This window comes from Simochromis diagramma, unplaced genomic scaffold, assembly GCF_900408965.1.
Source record: "Simochromis diagramma unplaced genomic scaffold, fSimDia1.1 OVJJ01000293.1, whole genome shotgun sequence".
NCBI classification, from domain to species: Eukaryota; Metazoa; Chordata; class Actinopteri; order Cichliformes; family Cichlidae; genus Simochromis; species Simochromis diagramma.
Genome location: NW_024386801.1, coordinates 22900537 through 22921404, shown reverse-complemented (window position 1 = coordinate 22921404; position 20868 = coordinate 22900537). Strand labels below are relative to the sequence as shown.

The 20868-nt window shown below is 39.1% G+C and overlaps 1 protein-coding gene across 2 annotated transcripts in view; it reads right to left on the bottom strand.

The window, feature by feature from the left end:
• LOC120730306 (NT-3 growth factor receptor-like) overlaps positions 1-20868 on the bottom strand; it is a 65495-nt gene that overhangs the window by 12344 nt on the left and 32283 nt on the right. For both annotated transcript variants that reach the window (XM_040026600.1, XM_040026602.1), the window contains exons 7-14: positions 17192-17304; positions 15262-15442; positions 13878-13892; positions 12630-12644; positions 12437-12483; positions 11883-11988; positions 4437-4625; positions 2420-2550 (exon numbers count right to left, since the gene is read on the bottom strand). In XM_040026600.1, coding sequence (XP_039882534.1) covers positions 2420-2550; positions 4437-4625; positions 11883-11988; positions 12437-12483; positions 12630-12644; positions 13878-13892; positions 15262-15442; positions 17192-17304 — 797 coding nt within the window. The remainder of the gene's footprint in view (positions 1-2419; positions 2551-4436; positions 4626-11882; positions 11989-12436; positions 12484-12629; positions 12645-13877; positions 13893-15261; positions 15443-17191; positions 17305-20868) is intronic.

Genomic DNA, 20868 nt, shown 5'->3' with positions numbered 1-20868 from the left:
TTCAAAGCAAGGGAGTTGTATGCACTCATGAACTTTTCAACAGAAACTTCATTAATTACTTACAGTAAATGATGCTTAAATTGGGCCAGATTCTGCCAGTATCTGACCACAAATGCCAGTTATTTTCTGTACTTAACACCGGTGAGTTGTCACACAGACTTCCATTTTTTGGCACCCTGTTAAGTGGCAGCCTGTTACAGCACTTCCCATTATTGTTGTTGCTGTGCTGTTTTAATGCCTTTATCACCCGATAAGGTTGATCTTCCTTGCACAACTAAGTTGAGATGACTCATTGTTTTGCATCTCATGTCCTACAGCCTGGAGTAAGACTTGTAATTCTGAAGGAGCCACAGGGGAGACAGACCATGAAGTAAGTGGACAGCTAAGAAGAAATATAAACAGGATGTACCAGCTGTAATTGATGTAAAGTCCTTGGAAAATAGGGTGGACGAGCTAGGTAAGCTTATTAACAGAATAAAGGAAAACTGTGAATGCAGTTTGTAGTGTTTCATGGAGATGTGTTCACACTCACACTGGCTTTTTGAGTGGATAGGGATGATAACCTCAGTGTTAATGAGAAATGTGCAGAGACTGCACTGTTTGTGAAGGGTTATTGCCATTGCTCTTTGAACTCAGTTTGAATCAACACAGTGCTTAGATTCCTTCACTAATACATTTTAACTTCGACCAGATGCTTTTGGTAGTCATCACCAAGCTTCTGACATGATTCTGGCTGGATATTTGACCACTGTTCTTGGCAGAATTGGTAGAGTTGATTTAAATTGGTTGATTTCCTGCCACAGACCCAGCTTTTAAGAATGGGCCAGAAATATTTTAAAGAAGTCAGGGTTTAGGGAGGGGCAACATCAGAGGTCAAGTTAAAAGACACTGTAGAGAGTGTAGTAGTCTGACTAATCTGTGTAGGTTCTCAGTCATCCAGGTCACAGTAAATGGTAAATGGACTGGTTCTTATATAGCGCTTTTCTACAAGTACACAATGTACAAGTACACAACTTGTACATTCACCCATTCACACCAGCACATTTTTCCAAGTGCTTTCTAAGTACCGTAATTGTCGGGCTATAAGCCGCTACTTTTTGCACAAGCTTTGAACCCTGCGGCTTTTAGTCAGGTGCGGCTTTTCTATGGATTGTCCATGATTTTTGTCATATCGTAAGACGATTTGTTTTGTTTGTTCCGCTGTTGTACGGCACTACGTTGCCTGGCGGAAGGGCATGTGATCAGACACACAGTATCGGGGTTCAAGAGTGGTATGTTGGTCACATGTCCATCCACCAGGCAACATGGTGCCGTACAAGTAGCGCGAAAAACAAACTTCAAAGTAGCGCTACGCGTTCAGCGGGAGTCGTGGATGATGAGCGGCGATAAACTTGCGAAAAGCAAGTTATGCTCAAATCCACCGGTGGAATCTGACAGCGTGGAAAAGTGTGAAAACATCCATGATCACCAACGGATTTCGAAGGGCTGGACTGCTGCATGATGGAGAGGAGGACACCGCCACGGCCCCTCTGAGGGTGTTCGACTCTGACACTGACAACGAGGATTTGTTTGGTTTTGAAAGTGACAACGAAGGAAAGGAGCTGAGAGTGGATGACGTAGCCATCCTGAGCCTGTTCGTTTCTGACACTGGAGAAGAGGACTTTGGTGGTTTTAGTGCGCAGGAAGATGGTGGTGAATGACTGACTTTTCTTCTTGTTAAAGCCGTGTCACTGCACCTGAGCCTAAAAGGTAGTCCAATCTATTTTTCTGGTGTGCTGTAGGTTATTGTTATGTACTACATTTGTTACTCATTTATGAAGCACAGTACATGTTTCGTACTTGTAATTACCGCTACTTGTACATATACCTAAAAAGTTATGCAAATATGTACCCATAACTTGTTTTTCAAAATATTAATAAAAGGGGTGTGTCTCCAAACAGCCATCTCTTTCCTGACAATTCCCTTTGTGCATATTCTCTTACATATGATAAGTCAACATTGAAACACCTGCGGCTTTTAGTCAGGTGCGGCTAATGTATGTACAAAACAGGATTTTAGCTTGTGCGGCTAATATTCAGGTGCGCTTTGTAGTCCGGGAAATACGGTAACATTCACACACACACTCATACTCCGATGGATGCATCAGAGAGCAATTTGGGGTTAGTATCTTGCCCAAGGATATTTGGCATGCAGACTGGGGAAGCCAGGGGTCGAACCACCAACCTTCCGATCAGTAGATGACCCGCTCTACCACCTGAGCTACAGCCTCTTTAGACAGTAGTCTGCTTCTATACTGCTCTGAGCACACACACACACACACACACACACACACACACACACACACACACACACACACACACACACACACACACACACACACACACACACACACACACTAGTTGTATCTATGTAGCTTACCTTTACAGCTACCAGCATCTTGTCCTTAGTGGGACTCAGGTTGTAACACTCAGCCAGGAACACCTTACCGAAGGCTCCCTCACCAAGCTCTCTTTTCAGAATTATGTCCCGTCGTTTAATATGCTGAACATCTGAAAAAGACAAAGATAAGGAGGAAATGAGTTTTCAGCCATTATTATTACTACAAAACAACCACTCAAATGAAACCTCCCAAGTATTCCTTCCCGCTGCTTATGTTTGATTGCCACCTGTTGGCTACAATTTACATCATGAAGTTGAATAAAACTGCAAAACTTATGAATAGATCTACTTTAAACTAATCAAACAGAAGATTACTGACACTGTTCTCTGTGGATGATCTAAAATAGTTTTGGGTTTGTTTTTTTTTACATGTGTTTTATGGATTAAAAAAAAAGAAGATTTTTTTTCATTTGAACACATTGTTTTGGGATTTAGCACAAGTGGATTTTATTTACAACAGATATTTTTCCTGCCTGTAGCAGTGAATGACACATTTTCAGAGACTAAAATGGGCTTCGATTACACCTTAATATTATATCTCAAATAGCGTATATTTATGCAAGGAATTATTTTAATATAAATTTATGTGATTATATGGCTGCTTGGTAATTAGTACAGTTACTGCCATTAAGGAGGAAGTTATCTAAGACACACACACACACACACACACACACACACACACACTGAAAACTGTTCCACCACTGGGTCACAATTAATGCCACTGTAATATACCATGGGACTCATCATCATTGAGTTTCTTACACACAGCTGCTACCACAGCTGAGGAAGGTGATGGCAGCAGAGTAAGTCCATATCATAATAATCATCGGAATAAAATGATAATAAAGATAACATTGTTACATACACAATCAATGAGTTTCATGACTGAATAACACTTTGTGGAATTATTCAAAAACATCAGCATCAAGATTTTATTTAACAGTGAACCAGTTTATTGGCATTTGACCATTTAATGTCAGGGGTATAAGGCCTTTTGTGGCGTTTCTTGTCCCTGCCTCTAATGCTCAGAAATGTGTGAAGCTCTGCTCCACCAGAACCATATCAAGCGCAAAGCACAGTTTGCCTTAGTGAATCATTGTAAGATTCATTTAAATATTCTCCTCTCAAAATTTGTGTGTGTATGTGTGTGTCAGAGAGAATCTGAATACCTGCATCTGAACAGTTCCCTCATTTTCAAGGGGAAGCTATTCAGAGACAAATATATCAGACTAAATCCACCTCTATTTTAAGTCCATATTGATATGCAGTGATGCCGCCATGCTTGTTTTTCAATTTTTTTAAGAGCACAGTAATCGAACTGTTAACAATGAGTACACAGTGGCTGCTGTGATTGCAGCCATTCCCCAACTCTCTGTGAGTGGTACTCATGGCGACTAATCAATGGTCTCCGATCAATGATCAGTGGTCTGATCAATGGTTGTTGATCAATGGTCATGACAATTTGGATATTAATGATCAAAGACCTGACCTCACAGCCCAATGTTCATTCAGTGGGCTGGTTTCAGTTATTGTGCAAATGTACTGTTTATAAGGTTGGGGGAAACTGCAGTCAGCCGAGACTGAAGAAGTCACTTGGATGACTGTCAAAGCGCACTTCTCTCACTGAAAACGTTTCGTCCAGATGAACAGAATCAAGCTTCTGGCATTTACTTACCTGGTTGATTGAGCATGCATCAAGACATTAGTTATTAATCTCTGGTTCTATTTCACAGCATGTCTTTGTCCTCCCCTCGTCCCCAACTGGTCGCGCCAGATGGACTCACTTCCCTGAGCCTTGTTCTGCAACCAGTTCTTCCTGTTAAAAGGGACTTTTTCTATCCCCAAGTGCTTACTCATAGGGGGTCGTCTGATTGTTGGGTTTCCTCTGTCTTTACCTTACAATATAAAATACTCCAAGAGTGTTGTTGTGAATCGGTGCTATATAGGTAAAACTGAAGTGAATCGAACTGAAAACTGAATACATGTTTTCACTTACAGGTGGTAGGTTTGTTGCAGTTGTGGCCATGTCTGAAGTACTGTGGGTTCTCTATAACAGGAATTCTAGTCATTCCAATCACCACTGCAGCTGGTCCAGCATCCAGTGTACAGGGGCTAATGATCCCATGGTTAACATGATGAAGGGGACTGGCAGAGTCTTCCTCACCACTTATCACTGCCACCGGACCTACAAAGACACAGATGGAGTGTTTAGATTGGATGGATATCTCTATACTGTCAGTCACTAACTGTTTCTAAGTCTAGGACACTTCCTCAAATATTTCCTGTTATTATAAGAAGAGTCTCTGAAACAAAGGGATGTGATGCAAGGGTAAAAGCAGAGTTTCTTCATTGATTAAGTGTGACTTATCCTCCTGAGAACCGAGGAAAAAAGTATCTTTCAGTTCAACGGTTTTTATGCGCTACAGAGGACATAATGAATAGGCTGTGTTTTAGGACGATATAGCTAACCTTAACAATCAGTCATAACAATCAATCAACAAACTAGAATCCAAACAGCTTGTACTTCAAAGCCAGTTCAAGATATACTTTATGTCACAAACATGACAAATATAAAAATAAGGCAAACATGAATTATATTGTTGTCTTAGTGACAGTAGTTGTTTAAAGTGCTTTAATTCTCTCTGTTGACAGTAGACTGTGGGATATTTAGTAGTGAGGACATTTCATAGTTGGACTTGCACAGGTGGCATCCTATCACAGTATCATGGAAATTACTGAGCTCCTGAGAGCGACCCATTCTTTCACAAATGTTTGCAAAAGCAGTCTGGATGCCAAGGTGCTTGGTTTTATACACCTGTGGCAGTGGAAGTTATTGGAACTTCTGAATTCAGTGATTCAGATGGGTGAGTGAATAATTTTGTCAGTACTACAGCTTTGTCTTATCTGCCTTATTAGCAATCCTACTAAGTTGTCACACAAAGCTGGGCTGACCTGTTTACTCAGTAGGTCAGTCCAGAGTTTTTATGTATCTGTGCTGCCCAGAGGACTGTACTACGAAGCACGATTTCACCTTATCTCTGTAACTTCAGGGTTAACCCTGGGTTTTCTGTACTATGAAGGTTGTTGATTACTTATCGAAGTACAATCTCCATAGTAACATGCACTGCAGATTCGAGATCAACTGATTTGAAATCACTACCTACTGACTTCAAATAATTTCAGCCTCATCTTCACTCAAATATTTGGATCTCTATCGCAGATATCAGTGTAAACAATTACAATATGACCAATGACGCAGCTAGACTGCTGTATCATTTTTAGTTTTTTATAATTAAGGTTTGGCTGTGAGTTCACTTCCTGACCTTTAAGAACATTTGAGTTCGAAACTGTTTATCCTTTATTAGATAATTCTCTTTTTAGTCATAGTTGCCAAAAAAGGCTGTACGCTCACGAAAAAGTGAGTGTACAGCCACAGACGGACTATATAAAGATGGCTAAAACACTCAGAGCCTTTTCACTGGCTTGGGTGGGAAACTCAGAGAAAACACTCAGTTGTCACAGCAACAAACTCATTGTGATGCTGGTTGCTGCTTTGTGCCTTGAATGTTACAGCAGTGTTGACAAACTGCAAACATGACATTCTTTGAAGAAATGAACTGAATAAAAAAAAAGAATATGTGATTAATCCACAGATGAATATAGTTTTAACATGTGCAGCTTGTTAAGGGGGGGGCTAAAATTAAATCCCTCAAACACAATCAAAAAGAACCCTCTCAATACAATAAAGTTACAATTCAGATATTTTGTGACTTAAGAATTGTCCACCAACATGTTACAGGGGGGAGAGCATGGTATCATTCAAGGTTTACAGTAGAATAAAACAACTAAAAAAAAGGTCATACTAAAGAATGGACTGGACTGACCATAACACATTCAATTACAGACATTTTTTAGTCTCCTGAGGACATAACAAGCCTATTGGAACCAAAAGGAGAGTACAGTGACATAAAGATGCCAATGTTCTTTCTTAGAAGAAACCAGAGAGTTTCTCCCCAAAAAGTCTCTGAGGAGCAGGATTTATGAAGCCCTAATGGAATCATCCCTTTTTTATTCTTTTACAAACCATGCATTTGGAGCAATGGAAGTGAACAGTGACACAATATCAGTACACTTCATTTCACTGTAAGCTAAATGTCTTCAAAATGTGAGCGTGCATGCACGTGAACAGCCAGATGGTTCATATTGGGTTTCTGTGTGTTCATGGCCATTAAAACATAGTTTCTCTAGGGCTTCACTCAGGCCACACTGATCACACTGAGAGCCAGACATAGGTCACTGATGTATTTTAATGTAAAGTAAAATTGGCATCTCATTTATCATCTCATTCTCTCACCCCAACCGGTCGCAGCAGATGGCTGCCCCTCCTTGAGCCTGGTTCTGCCGGAGGTTTCTTCCTGTTAAAAGGGAGTTTTTCCTTCCCACTGTCGCCAAAGTGCTTGCTCATAGGGGATCATATGATTGTTGGGTTTTTCTCTGTATCTATGATGCGCCTTGAGGCGACTTTTGTTGTGATTTGGCGCTATATAAATAAAATTGAATTGAATTTACTCTCCTAACAATCTCTTTTCATAATCTATATCAATTAGATACAATTAATTATGCTTTGTAACAATTATTTACAAAATTATTAATGCTGTTTGCCATTTGCTGGCTGTCATTTTTAGCAATTTTTTTTTTTTGTCAAATGTTGAATAATTCTTCTTTTAAATCCTTTGAGATACAGATGATGACGATTGGTTGGATTCATCCTTTCTATGTCATTTTAATCTGTAGACAATCAGGATCAGCTGTGAGTTTCTTAGTGTATTTTGGTGATTTCTTATTGTCCTCCATTAAGTTGGAAAGAATCATTCTGTTGAGGAGTTTAAATTTTCATGTTGATTACAGCTTGTGCTCCATAGCTTCTGACTTTCATAATCTTCTAGAATCTTTTCATTTTATTCAACATGTGACTCGGTAAACACATAGCTGGCCCAGCCAACCAACAATGATTCTGTCACTTGGCCTGGACATTTTTATTAGTGATTATAATGTCTTTTATTTGATGGTTTGTTTGTTTTTTAGCCTTGACAGCTTGCCTATTGCACATACCAAGTACTCTTGACACATTACTGGTGGAGAAAAGTTGGAGAACTTTTTGCTAGAAATATCTTTGTGATGATATGGAAGTGTGTGCTGCTTTCACTGTGTTTAAATATACTAGCAAAGTGCCACTTTAGTCAAGCCAGCACTCCTTCTTGGATCTCTGAATCCATCCACAGTTTTATGGGAGTTTGCCATAAAACGCATAAGCGCAGACAACAGTCAGGACCTGTTCCCCAACCTGAAGGTGCAGGAAACAAACCTGCTCATCCACTGGGAGAAACCCAAATGTACAGGCAGGAAACTGGGTTGATACTAGGATACCCACCCCGGCTCACCACCTCTCTCCATGGGCAACTCCAGACTGAGACAGAGTCCAGCCCCTCTCCAAGAGACTGGTTTGAGAGCCCAAGCCATGTGTTGAGGTGAGCCCCACTATATCTAGCCAGTACTTCTCAACCTCAGGCACTAACTCAGACTCCTTCCCCACCTGGGAGGTAACATTCCATGTCCCATTAGTTTTGGTAGTCGGTTATCAGTCTGCCAGGGCCCCTGCTCCTGGCTGCCTCCCGACACACATTGCACCCAAACCCTACGGCATCTGCTGTGGGTGGTGGGCCTACAGGAGGATGAGCTCATGTCACTTTTTCAGGTTGTACCAGGCCGGGCCCAATGGACTAAGGCCTGGCCGTCAGACGTTTGCCCTTCCCGGGCCTGGCTCCATGGTTGGGAGCCCTGGTAATCCTATCCCAGGCTGGGTAAACTGTTCCCTCAATGTTCTACTCCATAGGGGTCTTTTGAAGACCCCTATGAGGTCTTAAAATGACTTAGAAGATATATCTGAAATATTGACCAAAATGAAACCTCAGTCCTCTGTAGTCACTCTGATATATTGCTCTTTGCGTTCAGGTTGTGTCGCCAGATGCTTTAAACGGGTTTATCCAACCACCACTGAAAAACAAACATTGACACACCACTGAAGAAAACCTACAGGCCCATTTCCAAACTTCCTTTCATTGCCAAAATATGTGCCCAAAAGTTCGAGACACAATTAAGGAATGTTGGAGAAGCACAATATTCTTGAAATTTTCAATCTCTCTGTGGAGACTACGAAACAACTGTAATCTAACTACACTGCAGTACAGCAATGTGAAGATGAAGTGATACACTCAGTATTTCTCTGTTGATGAGAAATTGTCCCAATAAGTATCACAGTTAATGGTCACCCATCACTGAGCTCTGACCTGTGTGCATACTGTCAAAGCTAATAATAATCACAATAACTGCAACTATGGGGTTTCTCATTTGTGTAAGAACATCATCACCTTAAGTAGTTCAACTCATTTTACCTCAGAGAGCACAGGGTATCTTTGCAACTCCAATATTTAACAGCCTTTAGTTTTATTAAGAATGAACCTACACACAAGTCACAAAGTGATTGTGCCTTCTGCAAGGTGAAACACCATTTTTTTGTCAGTTTCTCTTCAGAAAAAGCTGCCTGACAGCAGTTTCAGGATAGAAAACATTCATCTAATAGGGCTTTTGTTGCCTCTCTCTTTTACACCTTTGTGAAACCCTTTAAATTAAAAACGTAAAAGCTGCACTTCAATCACATCTCAATTGTTTGATTTGTGGATTGTGTTGGTGCACAGAAGAAATAAAAATTGTCTAGTAACTTTAATTCTCATCAAGACACTAAAAAGAAAATTTGGTTTGAACTGAAGCACATAAACTCTCCAACCAAACAGAGTGACAATGTGAAACTGAGAAAAATCCAAGCTTGACTCATCATGCCTGGACCTTTTCCCACTCTAATCCCTTTTGAATCCACTGATATGAGTCAGGCTGGTAAACATGAGCATTCTGTGGACAGTTTACTTTCACTATTTCTAGATTTGATGTGTGCAAACACCCACCTCTAGATACCACCTCATGATGGCAGTGTGTGAGTTGACATGCTGTAGCTTGAAACCTCTGTTCTGCTGCAGACACTCAGCTAGGAGTGTGTACTGCTGCACGGCAAAGGCCACATGCTACTCAGTGTACCCGTTCCACCCATACTGCATGCCAGTAGCATGCTTCTCTTTGTTGATTTTTTTATAGTCAAGTTTTCACCACCAGTGTCTCCCCATTTATTTTCAATGTAACATTTTGATTTCAATTCAATTCAGTTTTATTTACATAGCGCCAAATCACAGAAACAGTTGCTTGAAGGTACTTTACATTGTTAGGTATAGACCCTACAATAATACAGAGCACGTTTCTAATTGCTTCTCAGAATAACAATAGGGAGAATAAATTATGTATGGAAACATTTGTTTCCCAATATTTCCAAGGAATTGTACTGCTTTTGTACACACTTGTGACATTTAGCAAGCTAAAAATCCCAATATCTTTGCCATCAGCAGTATAGCTAATCAAATAACATACAACACAATGTATCGCTTAGTCTTGCAATATGTTATCATAATCAGTTCATATAGATTTCAACAGAATGCTGTGCTGGTTGTTCCTTACTAGTCAGTAAATAATATAAAATAAAAGTCTTATCCAACCAAAAAAATGATTTCATCCCAGCATGCATCAAGTGACAAAGAGGGAAAAGAAAGATGCTGTAGAGGTCAAAGGTGAAAAAACGCCCAGACTGGCCAAACAGTCAAACTGTTTTTTTGGCACTTTGTTGTCTCCTATGTGTTCTTCCATTGTTCCTCCATTTGGTCTTGATTGCACTTGTATTGCTTGCATAGTATAGTACCATGTTTGCATAGTATGTCACAAATATTATCTGCAATTTTCTGCAGCCCACCACACTATATACTCATATGAGTGTGTGCACACAATGAAAAAACGAGCAAAGCAGATTTCACACTTTTAATATTTCCTTCTAAGGATTCAGTTCAATTTTATTGCTATAGTGCAGATTTAGAACGACTACAATCAGCACTGTGAGCTCCTCTTTCTGCTGCCCACCTTCATCCATTCTCATCCTTCTTGATCTTAGTGCGGCGTTTGATACCATTTCTCACAATATTCTCCTGAACCGGTTAGCTTCCATTGGTATTAGTCATACCCCACTTACCTGGTTTACCTCCTATCTCTCAGACCGCACTCAGTTTATCCAACTTAAATCCCATTCTTCAGCTCTCTATCCTGTTTCTGCTGGTGTGCCCCAGGGTTCAGTATTGGGGCCTCTTTTATTCATTATTTATATGCTTCCTCTTGGTTATATATTCCGAAAATATAATATAAATTTTCACTGTTATGCCGATGACACCCAGCTCTACCTTTCTTCTAAACCCAATTCATCCCTCCCACCTACCTCCCTCTCAGACTGTCTTATTGAGATTAGATCCTGGTTCTCCTCCAATTTCCTCAACTTAACAGTAATAAAACTGAAGTTTTACTTGTTGGTACACCATCTATCTTAACCAAATCCCACAGCTTTTCCATTAACGTTGAAAATTCTCCCACCCTTCCCTCCCCTCAGGTTAAGAGTTTGGGTGTCATACTTGATAATACTCTTTCATTCCAGTCTCACATTAATTACATAACACGGTCTGCTTACTTCCATTTACGTAATATTCACCGACTCCGTCCCTTCCTTACTCCCCATGCTGCTGCCATCCTTGTCCATAGTCTTATTACATCCCGTATTGATTACTGTAATTCCCTCCTATTTGGTCTCCCTAAAAGGTCCCTTCATAAACTCCAACTTCTTCAAAATTCTGCAGCTCGGGTCATAACTTGCACTCCGTTAAGTGCTCATATTACCCCAGTTCTTCAGCAGCTTCACTGGTTGCCCATAGAAGCCAGGATAAATTTTAAAATCTTACTTCTTGCATACAAGTGTATCCATAAATCTGCTCCTTCATATTTGTGTGACCTGCTCCATATCACCACTGTTTCCCGCACTCTCAGATCATCATCTGCTATTCATCTTACTGTTCCGTCCTCACACCTTATCACTATGGGGAACAGAGCTTTCAGTCGCTCTGCTCCTCGGCTCTGGAACTCTCTTCCTCCTGCACTAAGAAATATTGACTCCCTCTCCGTATTTAAGACACAGCTCAAAACACATCTGTTTAAACTGGCTTATTCGCTTTAATGCTGATTTTATCTGTTGTCACGCTCTGTTTTGTAATTTTAACTTATTTTATGTATTTTATGACTATTGTTCCTTTTATTAATTGTGTTTTTGTAAGGTGACCTTGGGTTTCTGAAAGGCGCCCTCAAATAAAATGTATTATTATTATTATTATTATACAATTCACATCTGGATCTGGATTTTTATTCCAGATCAAAGACAGAGCAGAAAGACTAAAAATACATTCGCTCTTACCTTTCATGCCAAACTTGGATCGTCCACCATACTTGTTGATGAGAAGAAAGAGAACCACCAGCATTAAACTTAGGGCAAATCCTGCCAGGCCCACTGCTATGGATACCTGCAAATCACATGAAGTCTAAACGTCACAGTCACACAGTTTCATGGCATTGAATTGAAAGTACCTGACTTCTAAAGTATTTTCAGGAGCGAGGACTCAGTATCTTTAGACCCACAAACATCACAAAATACTGTCTTCAGCAGGCAGTAATCTTTGAACTAGTAAGATTTTTAAGTTCTAAAACCAAATGGTGAAGAATCCCAAGTATTTAATCCCTAGATATGAGGGTCGTCAGCCCACTATCAATCATGTGCCTCACCACATGCCAAGGTGTGAAAAAAGCTGTGGGTCATTATCAGCAGAGGTTTCGGGTGAAACGATTGGGAGACCTTAGCTCACCCTATTATTTGACCCACTGAAATCACCTGATGCAAGATGTGAATGGCAGTTGAGATGCCTGGGAAGGGGTCTAAAAACTGCACTGTAGGCGGCAGACAGTTTCTCTTACCCCAAAAGTATCTTCCTCCGGTATGTGAGTCTCTGCAGTTGGAATTACTGTAAGAAAAACACAAAAAATGTTAGTTTGTTTTCCCAGGCAGAGGTAAAGTACAGGTGCATCTCTTAGTTGTTGGGTGTAGCTGGTTAGTGTTTGGGGCAACATAACTGACTCATTTTAGGCGGTGGCATCTTATTCCACTCACCTTTTTCTGTGGGTCCTTTAAGAAAAAGAAAGAAATCACACATTATTAACAAATTCTTGCAGTTTTGCTTGATATGATTTCTGCTGCTGAACAGTTTCGTTTGTTGAATGTTTTTTTTCATAATGTTAGACAAAACAACAAAAAATAATACATGCAACAATTCAACTCAATTCAGTTTTATTTATATACTGCTAAATCACAACAGTAATTTCCTCATGGGGCTTTTTATTGTAAGATAAGGGACCCTACAATAATACAGAGAAAACAGAGGAAACACCCACCTATGAGATGAACCCCTTTGAACAAGCACTTTGGTGACATTGGGAAGGAAAACATCCCCTTTATCAGGAAGAAACCTCAAACAGAACCAGGCTCATTGGAGGAGCAACTATCTGCCACGGCCTGCATTACTCCATATTAAACCTTGGTGTGTGAAGAGGGGTCTGTAATTACATAAACAAGCACCACTTCATCTTCAGCATATGAGTTATTTGCTCTAAGGTGTGTGTTTAAGAGTTATACCAATGATTCAAGTACTGGTAGTGTTTCCCAGAGGAACCACAGTATGGAGTCTTACACAGTGAAGATGTAAAACTATTAGTAATATAATTTACCTCTGTGGGAGTCGAGTTCAGGAAGCTGTTCTGTATTGTGTTAGCACATGACACTCAAGTTGACAGTGAGGGAATTATATCCTTAAATTTAGTTAGACCACTTTCAGAAAGACATTTACTCCAATGAAATTTATTCCCAAATAATCTGTAATCTATTATTGTAAATGTTATTAGCGTTAGTAAGGAATTAGTTAGGGCTTGACCCTGAATCCTCCCTTAGATCAGTTGCAATAGCTCTAGGCTGCTGGGCCATTCCCATGATGCCTTGAGTGTTTCAGCTTTTTCACTCACTTTGTGTTTATGCACCTCTCCGAATTCAATGATTATTATTTATTAATAATCCCTGACTCTTTTCCACAGTGTGTCTTTGTCTTCCTCCCCTCACACGGCAGATGGCTGCCAGTTCTGTAAGCCTGATTCTGCTGAAGGTTTCTTCCTGTTACAAGGGAGTTTTTCTTTCCCACCATCACTAAAGTGCTTGCTCATAGGGGGTCAAATGATTGTTGGGCTTTTCATTGTATTGTTTGTTTTTTTTTTAAAGGAAAACAAATGAAATGGAAAACTACATAATTTCCCCTAGTGATCAATAAAGTATTCTGATTCTGATAATGTATTGATGGATAATAAAACTCACCATAATCGTAATCATCTATAAAAGAAAGAGAAGAGAAAAAGTGATGATTGGAAAAGATCCTCTGTAAGGCATACTCTACAAAGGAATCTGATCAAACAACCTACGGCATCACTTCAAAGAAAGCGTGTAAATGACTGAAAATGACTTAAAACTGAAGATGTGAAAAATTTGGAAATAAATAACATTACTAAGGAGCTTATCATATCCTGTATGACTTTTCTAATTTCTCCGCATCTAATTTACACTTAGGCTAAATATAAGCATTATTTCACAACTACATCCAGTACTAACACAGGGCGATGATTAGAGCATGTTTTGTTTTATAAGAAAACTGTGACACTGAGTCGAACCGAATGCTAAATCATGACAGTGTGCTTGATCGTAATCTCTGATAAAGCACAGGGAACTAAAATGTCCCTTTAGCAGAAACTTGTTGTTTTGGGTTTTTTTTACTTTTTCCTGCAAAGGTTCTAAACAAAACTGAAAACTGAGCTTGAAAGCAGCAGAATAATGCAGTGGTTCCTTGTGGTACAAGGCTAAATTAGACAGGGAACATTGCATGTTTTGTTTGTTTGAATATTACTTTTAATGTGGCAAAGCAGTTTTTGAGTTTCATTATTGCCATTGTTTAACATTCGATCACCATGCAGACTAATAATTCAGGATCATGTTCAAGAGTAAAGATTTTTCCTTGATTCAGACAACTGATACATTTGAAACTTCCATGTTCACTTTAACAGGGGGCACTTGCAAGAGTGGGACCCTATGGTGCTGTAGCCCAAAAAGGTTGTGTAACTTTTACAGGATAAACATTCTTCTTGTTCTAGTTTGTGAAAGATTTTGATAAAATAGAAATGGCATGGAACACATCTGCAATGATACATGTAGATTTCTCTCTGGACTGGCAGAAATGGATGACATTTAAACCTTTTAAGAAAGGGACTGGAAAATGTGCTCCAGCTACAAGAGGATCCCATTCCTCAGCCTCCCTAGGTAGATCTATGCCAGGGTATTGGACTGGATGCAATTAGTAAAACCTCGGATTCAGAAGAAACAATGCAAACTATCGGATTCCCAGACGGAGAACCGTGGTTTGACTTCCAGCCAATACTAAGATGGTTTGCAGCTCATCTGAACTGGCAGGAAAAAGAATTAGGAACTCGACATTCAAAGCCACGGCTCTCAATCAGAAAAGGATGGAGTGCCCACTCAAAATGTACTGCCCTTTCTCTGAGTCTTGTTCAAAAGTAAGGGGAAACTGGAGCAGGTGACTGACAGATTGATGTAGTGCCGACAGTGATGCAGGTGCTGTGGTGAAGACACAGCTGGGGTGAAGGCAAAGCTTTTGATTTACTTTAGTATAACTCTAAATGATTGAACTTACCAAAAGGCTTTTCCAGGAAGTGCCCATACACAGTACTGGTGGCTATGCCCAGGTAGTTTCTGGCCTCCAGAGTATAATTGCCATTATTGTGGTGTGTTGGGTTTTTAAAGGTTAGGCATCCCTCTATGTAGTCCAGGTAAATATCCATGTCAGGACGCACATACTCAGTGTGGGAAATTTCCTACATTGTGAAAAAATGACAAGGATTGATGTGAAAGAGATCAGCTACAGCCCTGAAAACTTATGTGCATGATACAGTATACAGAGCTCTGTAACATTTCTTCTAAGACTTTGTAGAAACCTTTACTTTAAAAGTAAGTTTAATATTTTTTTCTAAAACCCTAGTAGTTATTGTTGGTAGTTAACAAAGCAGGTTTTTTCTTAAACCAAACAGCAAATAGTAGTCCCTCAGAAATGTAATGATAAAGCTAGATAGAAGTCTAAATAAAATATATTAATAAGCTGATAACAATGGATGATATTTGATATTAATTGTAATTCATCTTCCCCTATGTTCCAAACATTGCCCTTTTGGCTGTTTTGAGGTAATGATGTGAAGAAAATGACATGGAAACAGTTATGGTAGCTTCTGTGTAACATTTGGACTGTTAAACAAACCTTTTCTCCTGCATTTCATAAAATAGAGCAACATATCTAGCATTTGCTAATTCATATTGCATTATGATTCAGTGGACCCAAATTGTATTTTTATGCTTAGTGTCAGTCACCTCCTGTTTTTAAACTCTAACTGCAATGCCACATACATACTAGCACGGTTGTTTCCAGGATCTTTCAAAGGACTTGTCACATGGGGAAACAGCAACAAGTCTGAGGGGTGCCACAGGAAATATGAATATTTAATCAGAAATAACTTTTCTTCTTCTGTCAGCTGCTCCCTTTAGAAGTCACAGCAGATCAACTGCCTCCATCTCTTCTTATTTCTAGAATCCTCCTCTGTCACACCAACCCTCTGCTTGTCCTCCTCCACTTAATCCATGAAAGTTCCCTGTACCCCTCATCTGCACATATCCAAACCATTTCAGTCTTGCCTCAAAACCTGAACTGTCCCACTCATATGCTCAGTTCTAATCCTATCTCATCCCCATTTAGGATTACAAAAAACAAATTTAGCATTTCTGTGGTACATGAAACAAACCCAAAAACTAAAATTTGAAAGGACTATTTTCAACTTTATATAATCCATAGTAAGGTTATTATAATTACCAAAATAAACCTTGGATAATAATGGATTATAATAATGGATTGGATTTATATAGCGCTTTTCAAGGCACCCAAAGCGCTTTACAATACCACTATTCATTCACTCTCACATTCACACACTGGTGGAGGCAAGCTATAGTTGTAGCCACAGCTGCCCTGGGGCAGACTGACAGAAGTGAGGCTGCCATATCGTGCCATCGGCCCCTCTGGCCAACACCAGTAGGCAAAAGTGTCTTGCCCAGGGACACAACGACCAGGACAGAGAGCCCAGGGATCGAACCGGCGACCTTCCGGTTACAGATGCGATTCCCAACCCCCTGAGCCACGATCACCCCCCCACTACAATTGTAAGTGGAATTGAAGCTTTACAGACAATATGTTTCTAATAAATGGTTGCTGAGTTACTTTCAACCTAAACCAGTCACAACCTCGCAGTACTTGTATTAGAGTTGATGAGTATGTCTTTTTTTTTTTTAAATATTTACTTCTTCCCAGTGGCATTTACCCAACAATTTACTATAATGTACTGAGTAAATACTAACTAAGGGGCTGTAAGTGTAACCGCTTTTTTGATGAGCATAGAAATTCAGTTTTTTCATAAATGATATTTCCTTTTACAGAGAGTAACAACACAACACATTTTTATCAAACAAAATAAAAATAAAAAATAGTGCACAATATATTTACGAGCATGAAATTAAAAATATACCTTATCTTGATAGAACCATCGTAAGACTGGGTGGGGTGAACCACGAACGGTAAACTCAATGCACGTGTCATGGCGGCGTTCTGGCTCCTTCAGCCTAATAATGGTGGGAGGAACTTAAGAGACAAAGAGGACAAAGAATAAAGAAAAAAATGTAAACAATCTGCACTTGTATAGCACATGTTAACAGGTACTCACCTGCTTAAGTTAAAATTAAACCAAAGAAAGAAGTAAACTATTTTTGTGTTTCCCATATAAACTTGATCGTTTTTACTGTCAAAAAACCTTAAAACACTGAAATGTGCACTTCTGAAATTGCAATCGGATTTCCTTTCAGGTTTAAGGTTTTTAAGGTTTTAAAGTAGCAGTTTTAAAAAAAAGATTGAGAAAAACTGAATGATTTTGGCTGTCTTGTAGAAAGCAACAAAATGACAGAAGTATTTCTACCCTTTCTACCACCTGATCTGCTTGTGTCAAAAATTAAATCCCACTTCACCATCAGCCTCCAGAAAGTCTCATCAAAGCAAACTACACATCAGGACAAATTTAAAGGGTATTTGCATGTGGACAAAACTTCAAGTATGAAATTATTTTCATAGGTATTTTAAATAAGTTTGCCTTTAACAACACCAAGATAGCAGATAGACAGTGCAGCAAGTTCCACAGCCAGACTCGACTCATGTTCATTACATGTTCTTTATGATTTGGTCAGTTGGCCATAGCTGGTATAATTTTTTCTATAAACTAATACTGAGTAAATTACATAAACCAGTTTACCTTTGTAACATTTTCTGTTTTAGTACCAATAATAATCCTCTATGCTCCTCCTCATGGATCCCTTTGTGTGTAACTATGCTTGTGTATGGGATGAACTTGAACTTAAACATGCTTACATCTAGTGCTGAATTTATACATCATCAGGAACACAGTGGAGATGTCTCGAGAGGTGATAATATTAGATGATGTTTTTCTAGATGTACTGAGTTTATATAGCTGTTACCTTGGACAGGTCTCCATTAAAAAGGGTTTTGATGTCAGTGGGACTTCTGAGTTAAACAAAGTTTATTGTAATAATAACAATAATAATGATAAAAATAACAACAAATATCATTATACATAAATGGATGATTGTATATAGATATTTAAAGCTGTAATGAACACATTAAAAAAATGAAAAAAGAAAAAAAAAAGTTTGGGTGGTAATGGTAAATGGACTGGTCATGTCCCCGGGTTTCTACCAAGTATTTTGAGTTTTTGTTTTGGGCTCATAATTTGTTGCTTTTAAATTTAGTTCTGCATTATTTAGTCTTGAGTATAGCTCTTGCTAGTGCCTCTGTGTTTTGTTTCTAGTTCCTTGTTTAACTGTGTTAATTCCCCTTTGTGTCCAGTCTGTCCTGGTTTTGTCCTGTCCTGAAGTCAGTCTCATTTCTGTATTCCTTTTCATCTCTAGGGCGTGTCCTTGTCCTAAAGCTTTTCTTCTCTACCTGAGTAATCGAAGTGTTTTATAGAAGGTACCTCATTCACCGATTCATACAAGCACTTCTTTTTATTCATTCACACAGATTAATACACATATTAACACATTAATGGATGCATTGGAGAGCAACTTGGGGTTAGTATCTTGCCCAAGGACACTTTTGCATGCAGACTGGACTAGACTATAGCTACCCCAGTAAATGGGTGAAATATAGTGGGTAATCCCTAAATACCTGAAAATACCTGGAAATTGGAGCAATACAATAATTAATTTAAAAAATGAATACATACAAAATAAAAACTATATGGTCAGAGGTCCCGGGCAGCTCAGCAGAGTGAGCCCAAGCAAGTCAGGAAATTTAATAAATATATAGATCTCTGTATAATGGAGACCTTCCTCACTTTTAATGGTTACTAAGAATAGCATTACACAGATGTTTAGACTGGAATCACACAGCTGTCTTGATCAAAGGGAGGATGACCCAGTGCATGACCCCTGCCAAAAAAGCCCCCACACTATGCTGGGAGACAGCTTATTGGTTGCTTTGCATTTGCTGCCCCCTCATGGGGTTATTCAGACTGGTCCAGATCAATATACTACAATAACCTGCTGTTGATACAGATGAGGGAAAAAATCTACTGCAGCTTAAAAAAATAATTATGCAACTTATTTCCAGGTGAGTCATCTCCCTGTATTACTGCATTGTTAACCCTGATCTCGGTTTCTCCACCTGCCAGATCCCACTTTAAACACTGCTAAATAATAATAGAAATAAAAAATAACCAAAATAGTTATAGTATACATCACAAAAACAAAGTGGTCTTTCGGCAGTTGAACACAGCCTCTACAAAACTTAGTGTGAGACTAGGTACCAAGAATAGAATAGAATAGAATTCAACTTTATTGTCATTGCACATGTCACAAGTACAAGGCAACGAAATGCAGTTTGCATCCATCCAGAAGTGCCACTTCTGGACTGGCAGAAAACAAAACCACACTGTAAGAAAATGAAGTCAACATGTAGTGATCATGAGCTGGCCGTGATGTTTCTAAACAACAAATGTAAGAAGCTGAAATTCCGTTCCATCCAATTCTGAGGAGAAGCAGCAGCAGGGAGACTGGCATGGTTTGATCCAGGAGTTAAAGCTGTATAATGGCTTTTATACATATTTCAGGATGTCAGTGGGACAGTTTGAGCTCTTGCTGGCAGAGTTGGGACCACATCTAAGGAGGCAGTGAAATCCTTTTAGAGTGCCCACTGACCCAGAGCAGCATCTACTGTAGCTGTGGGTCTGAGATTAAATAGGATTACTCTACTATTTCCCAAATCATTTTTTTTATCAGTACTGGTTCTGAAAATTTAAAAAGAATCGAGCTTGGTTTGAAAAAATAAATTCCACCAGTTACACGGTTGGTGTAAACAGCTGCATTAAGAATAGTTGAGTCTGAAAACTAGTTTTAACACATAAAATATGTCCACTGATTTTACATGTCTGTTGTGCATAGGCCTTTATTGCTATAATATTCTTGCAGCCGCTTCAGTCCTTTACAATCCAAGGCCTACCCTACAATCTCAAACACAGCTACAACATATTAGTCACTGTGTGACATTATTTAGCCCTCTGCATATACCTTTGGCTGCAATAAACCTTAAATACCACTAGTATGCACTCAAAGAAGACAAATGATACCACAGTAATTTCTCCCTGCAATATTCTAAGATTTGCACAAACATTAACCTAAGTACAAAGAAGCAGCTATCTAATAACGCTAATATATTATATACTACTATATACTAATACTTATAAATATTGATTCAAGACAATTACAAAATTTGGCAGCTAAAATAGAACTAAAACAAAAATAGATGTAAAGTCAAAATTTTAACAATGAATTTGTCAGCTCCCATCTTTAACTAGTTATTACTATTATTACAGTTTTTCTCAAATGCTAAAACACATGTCACAAACGTTACCACCAGGTCCCCCAATGTCCAAACACAACACCCTTCTCTAAAGCTACATAAACACAACCACACCTTCCCACTGCAAAACTCAAACTCCCACACCAAGAGAGCAGCTCGAAGCTGTCAAAACTGTAAACACTATACGCAGCATTACACACTACAGCAAAACAATTGAAAACACAATGCTCAATTTGTGAGAAGGTTCTTTGTTTCATAACTGCCAATGCATATTTTAGA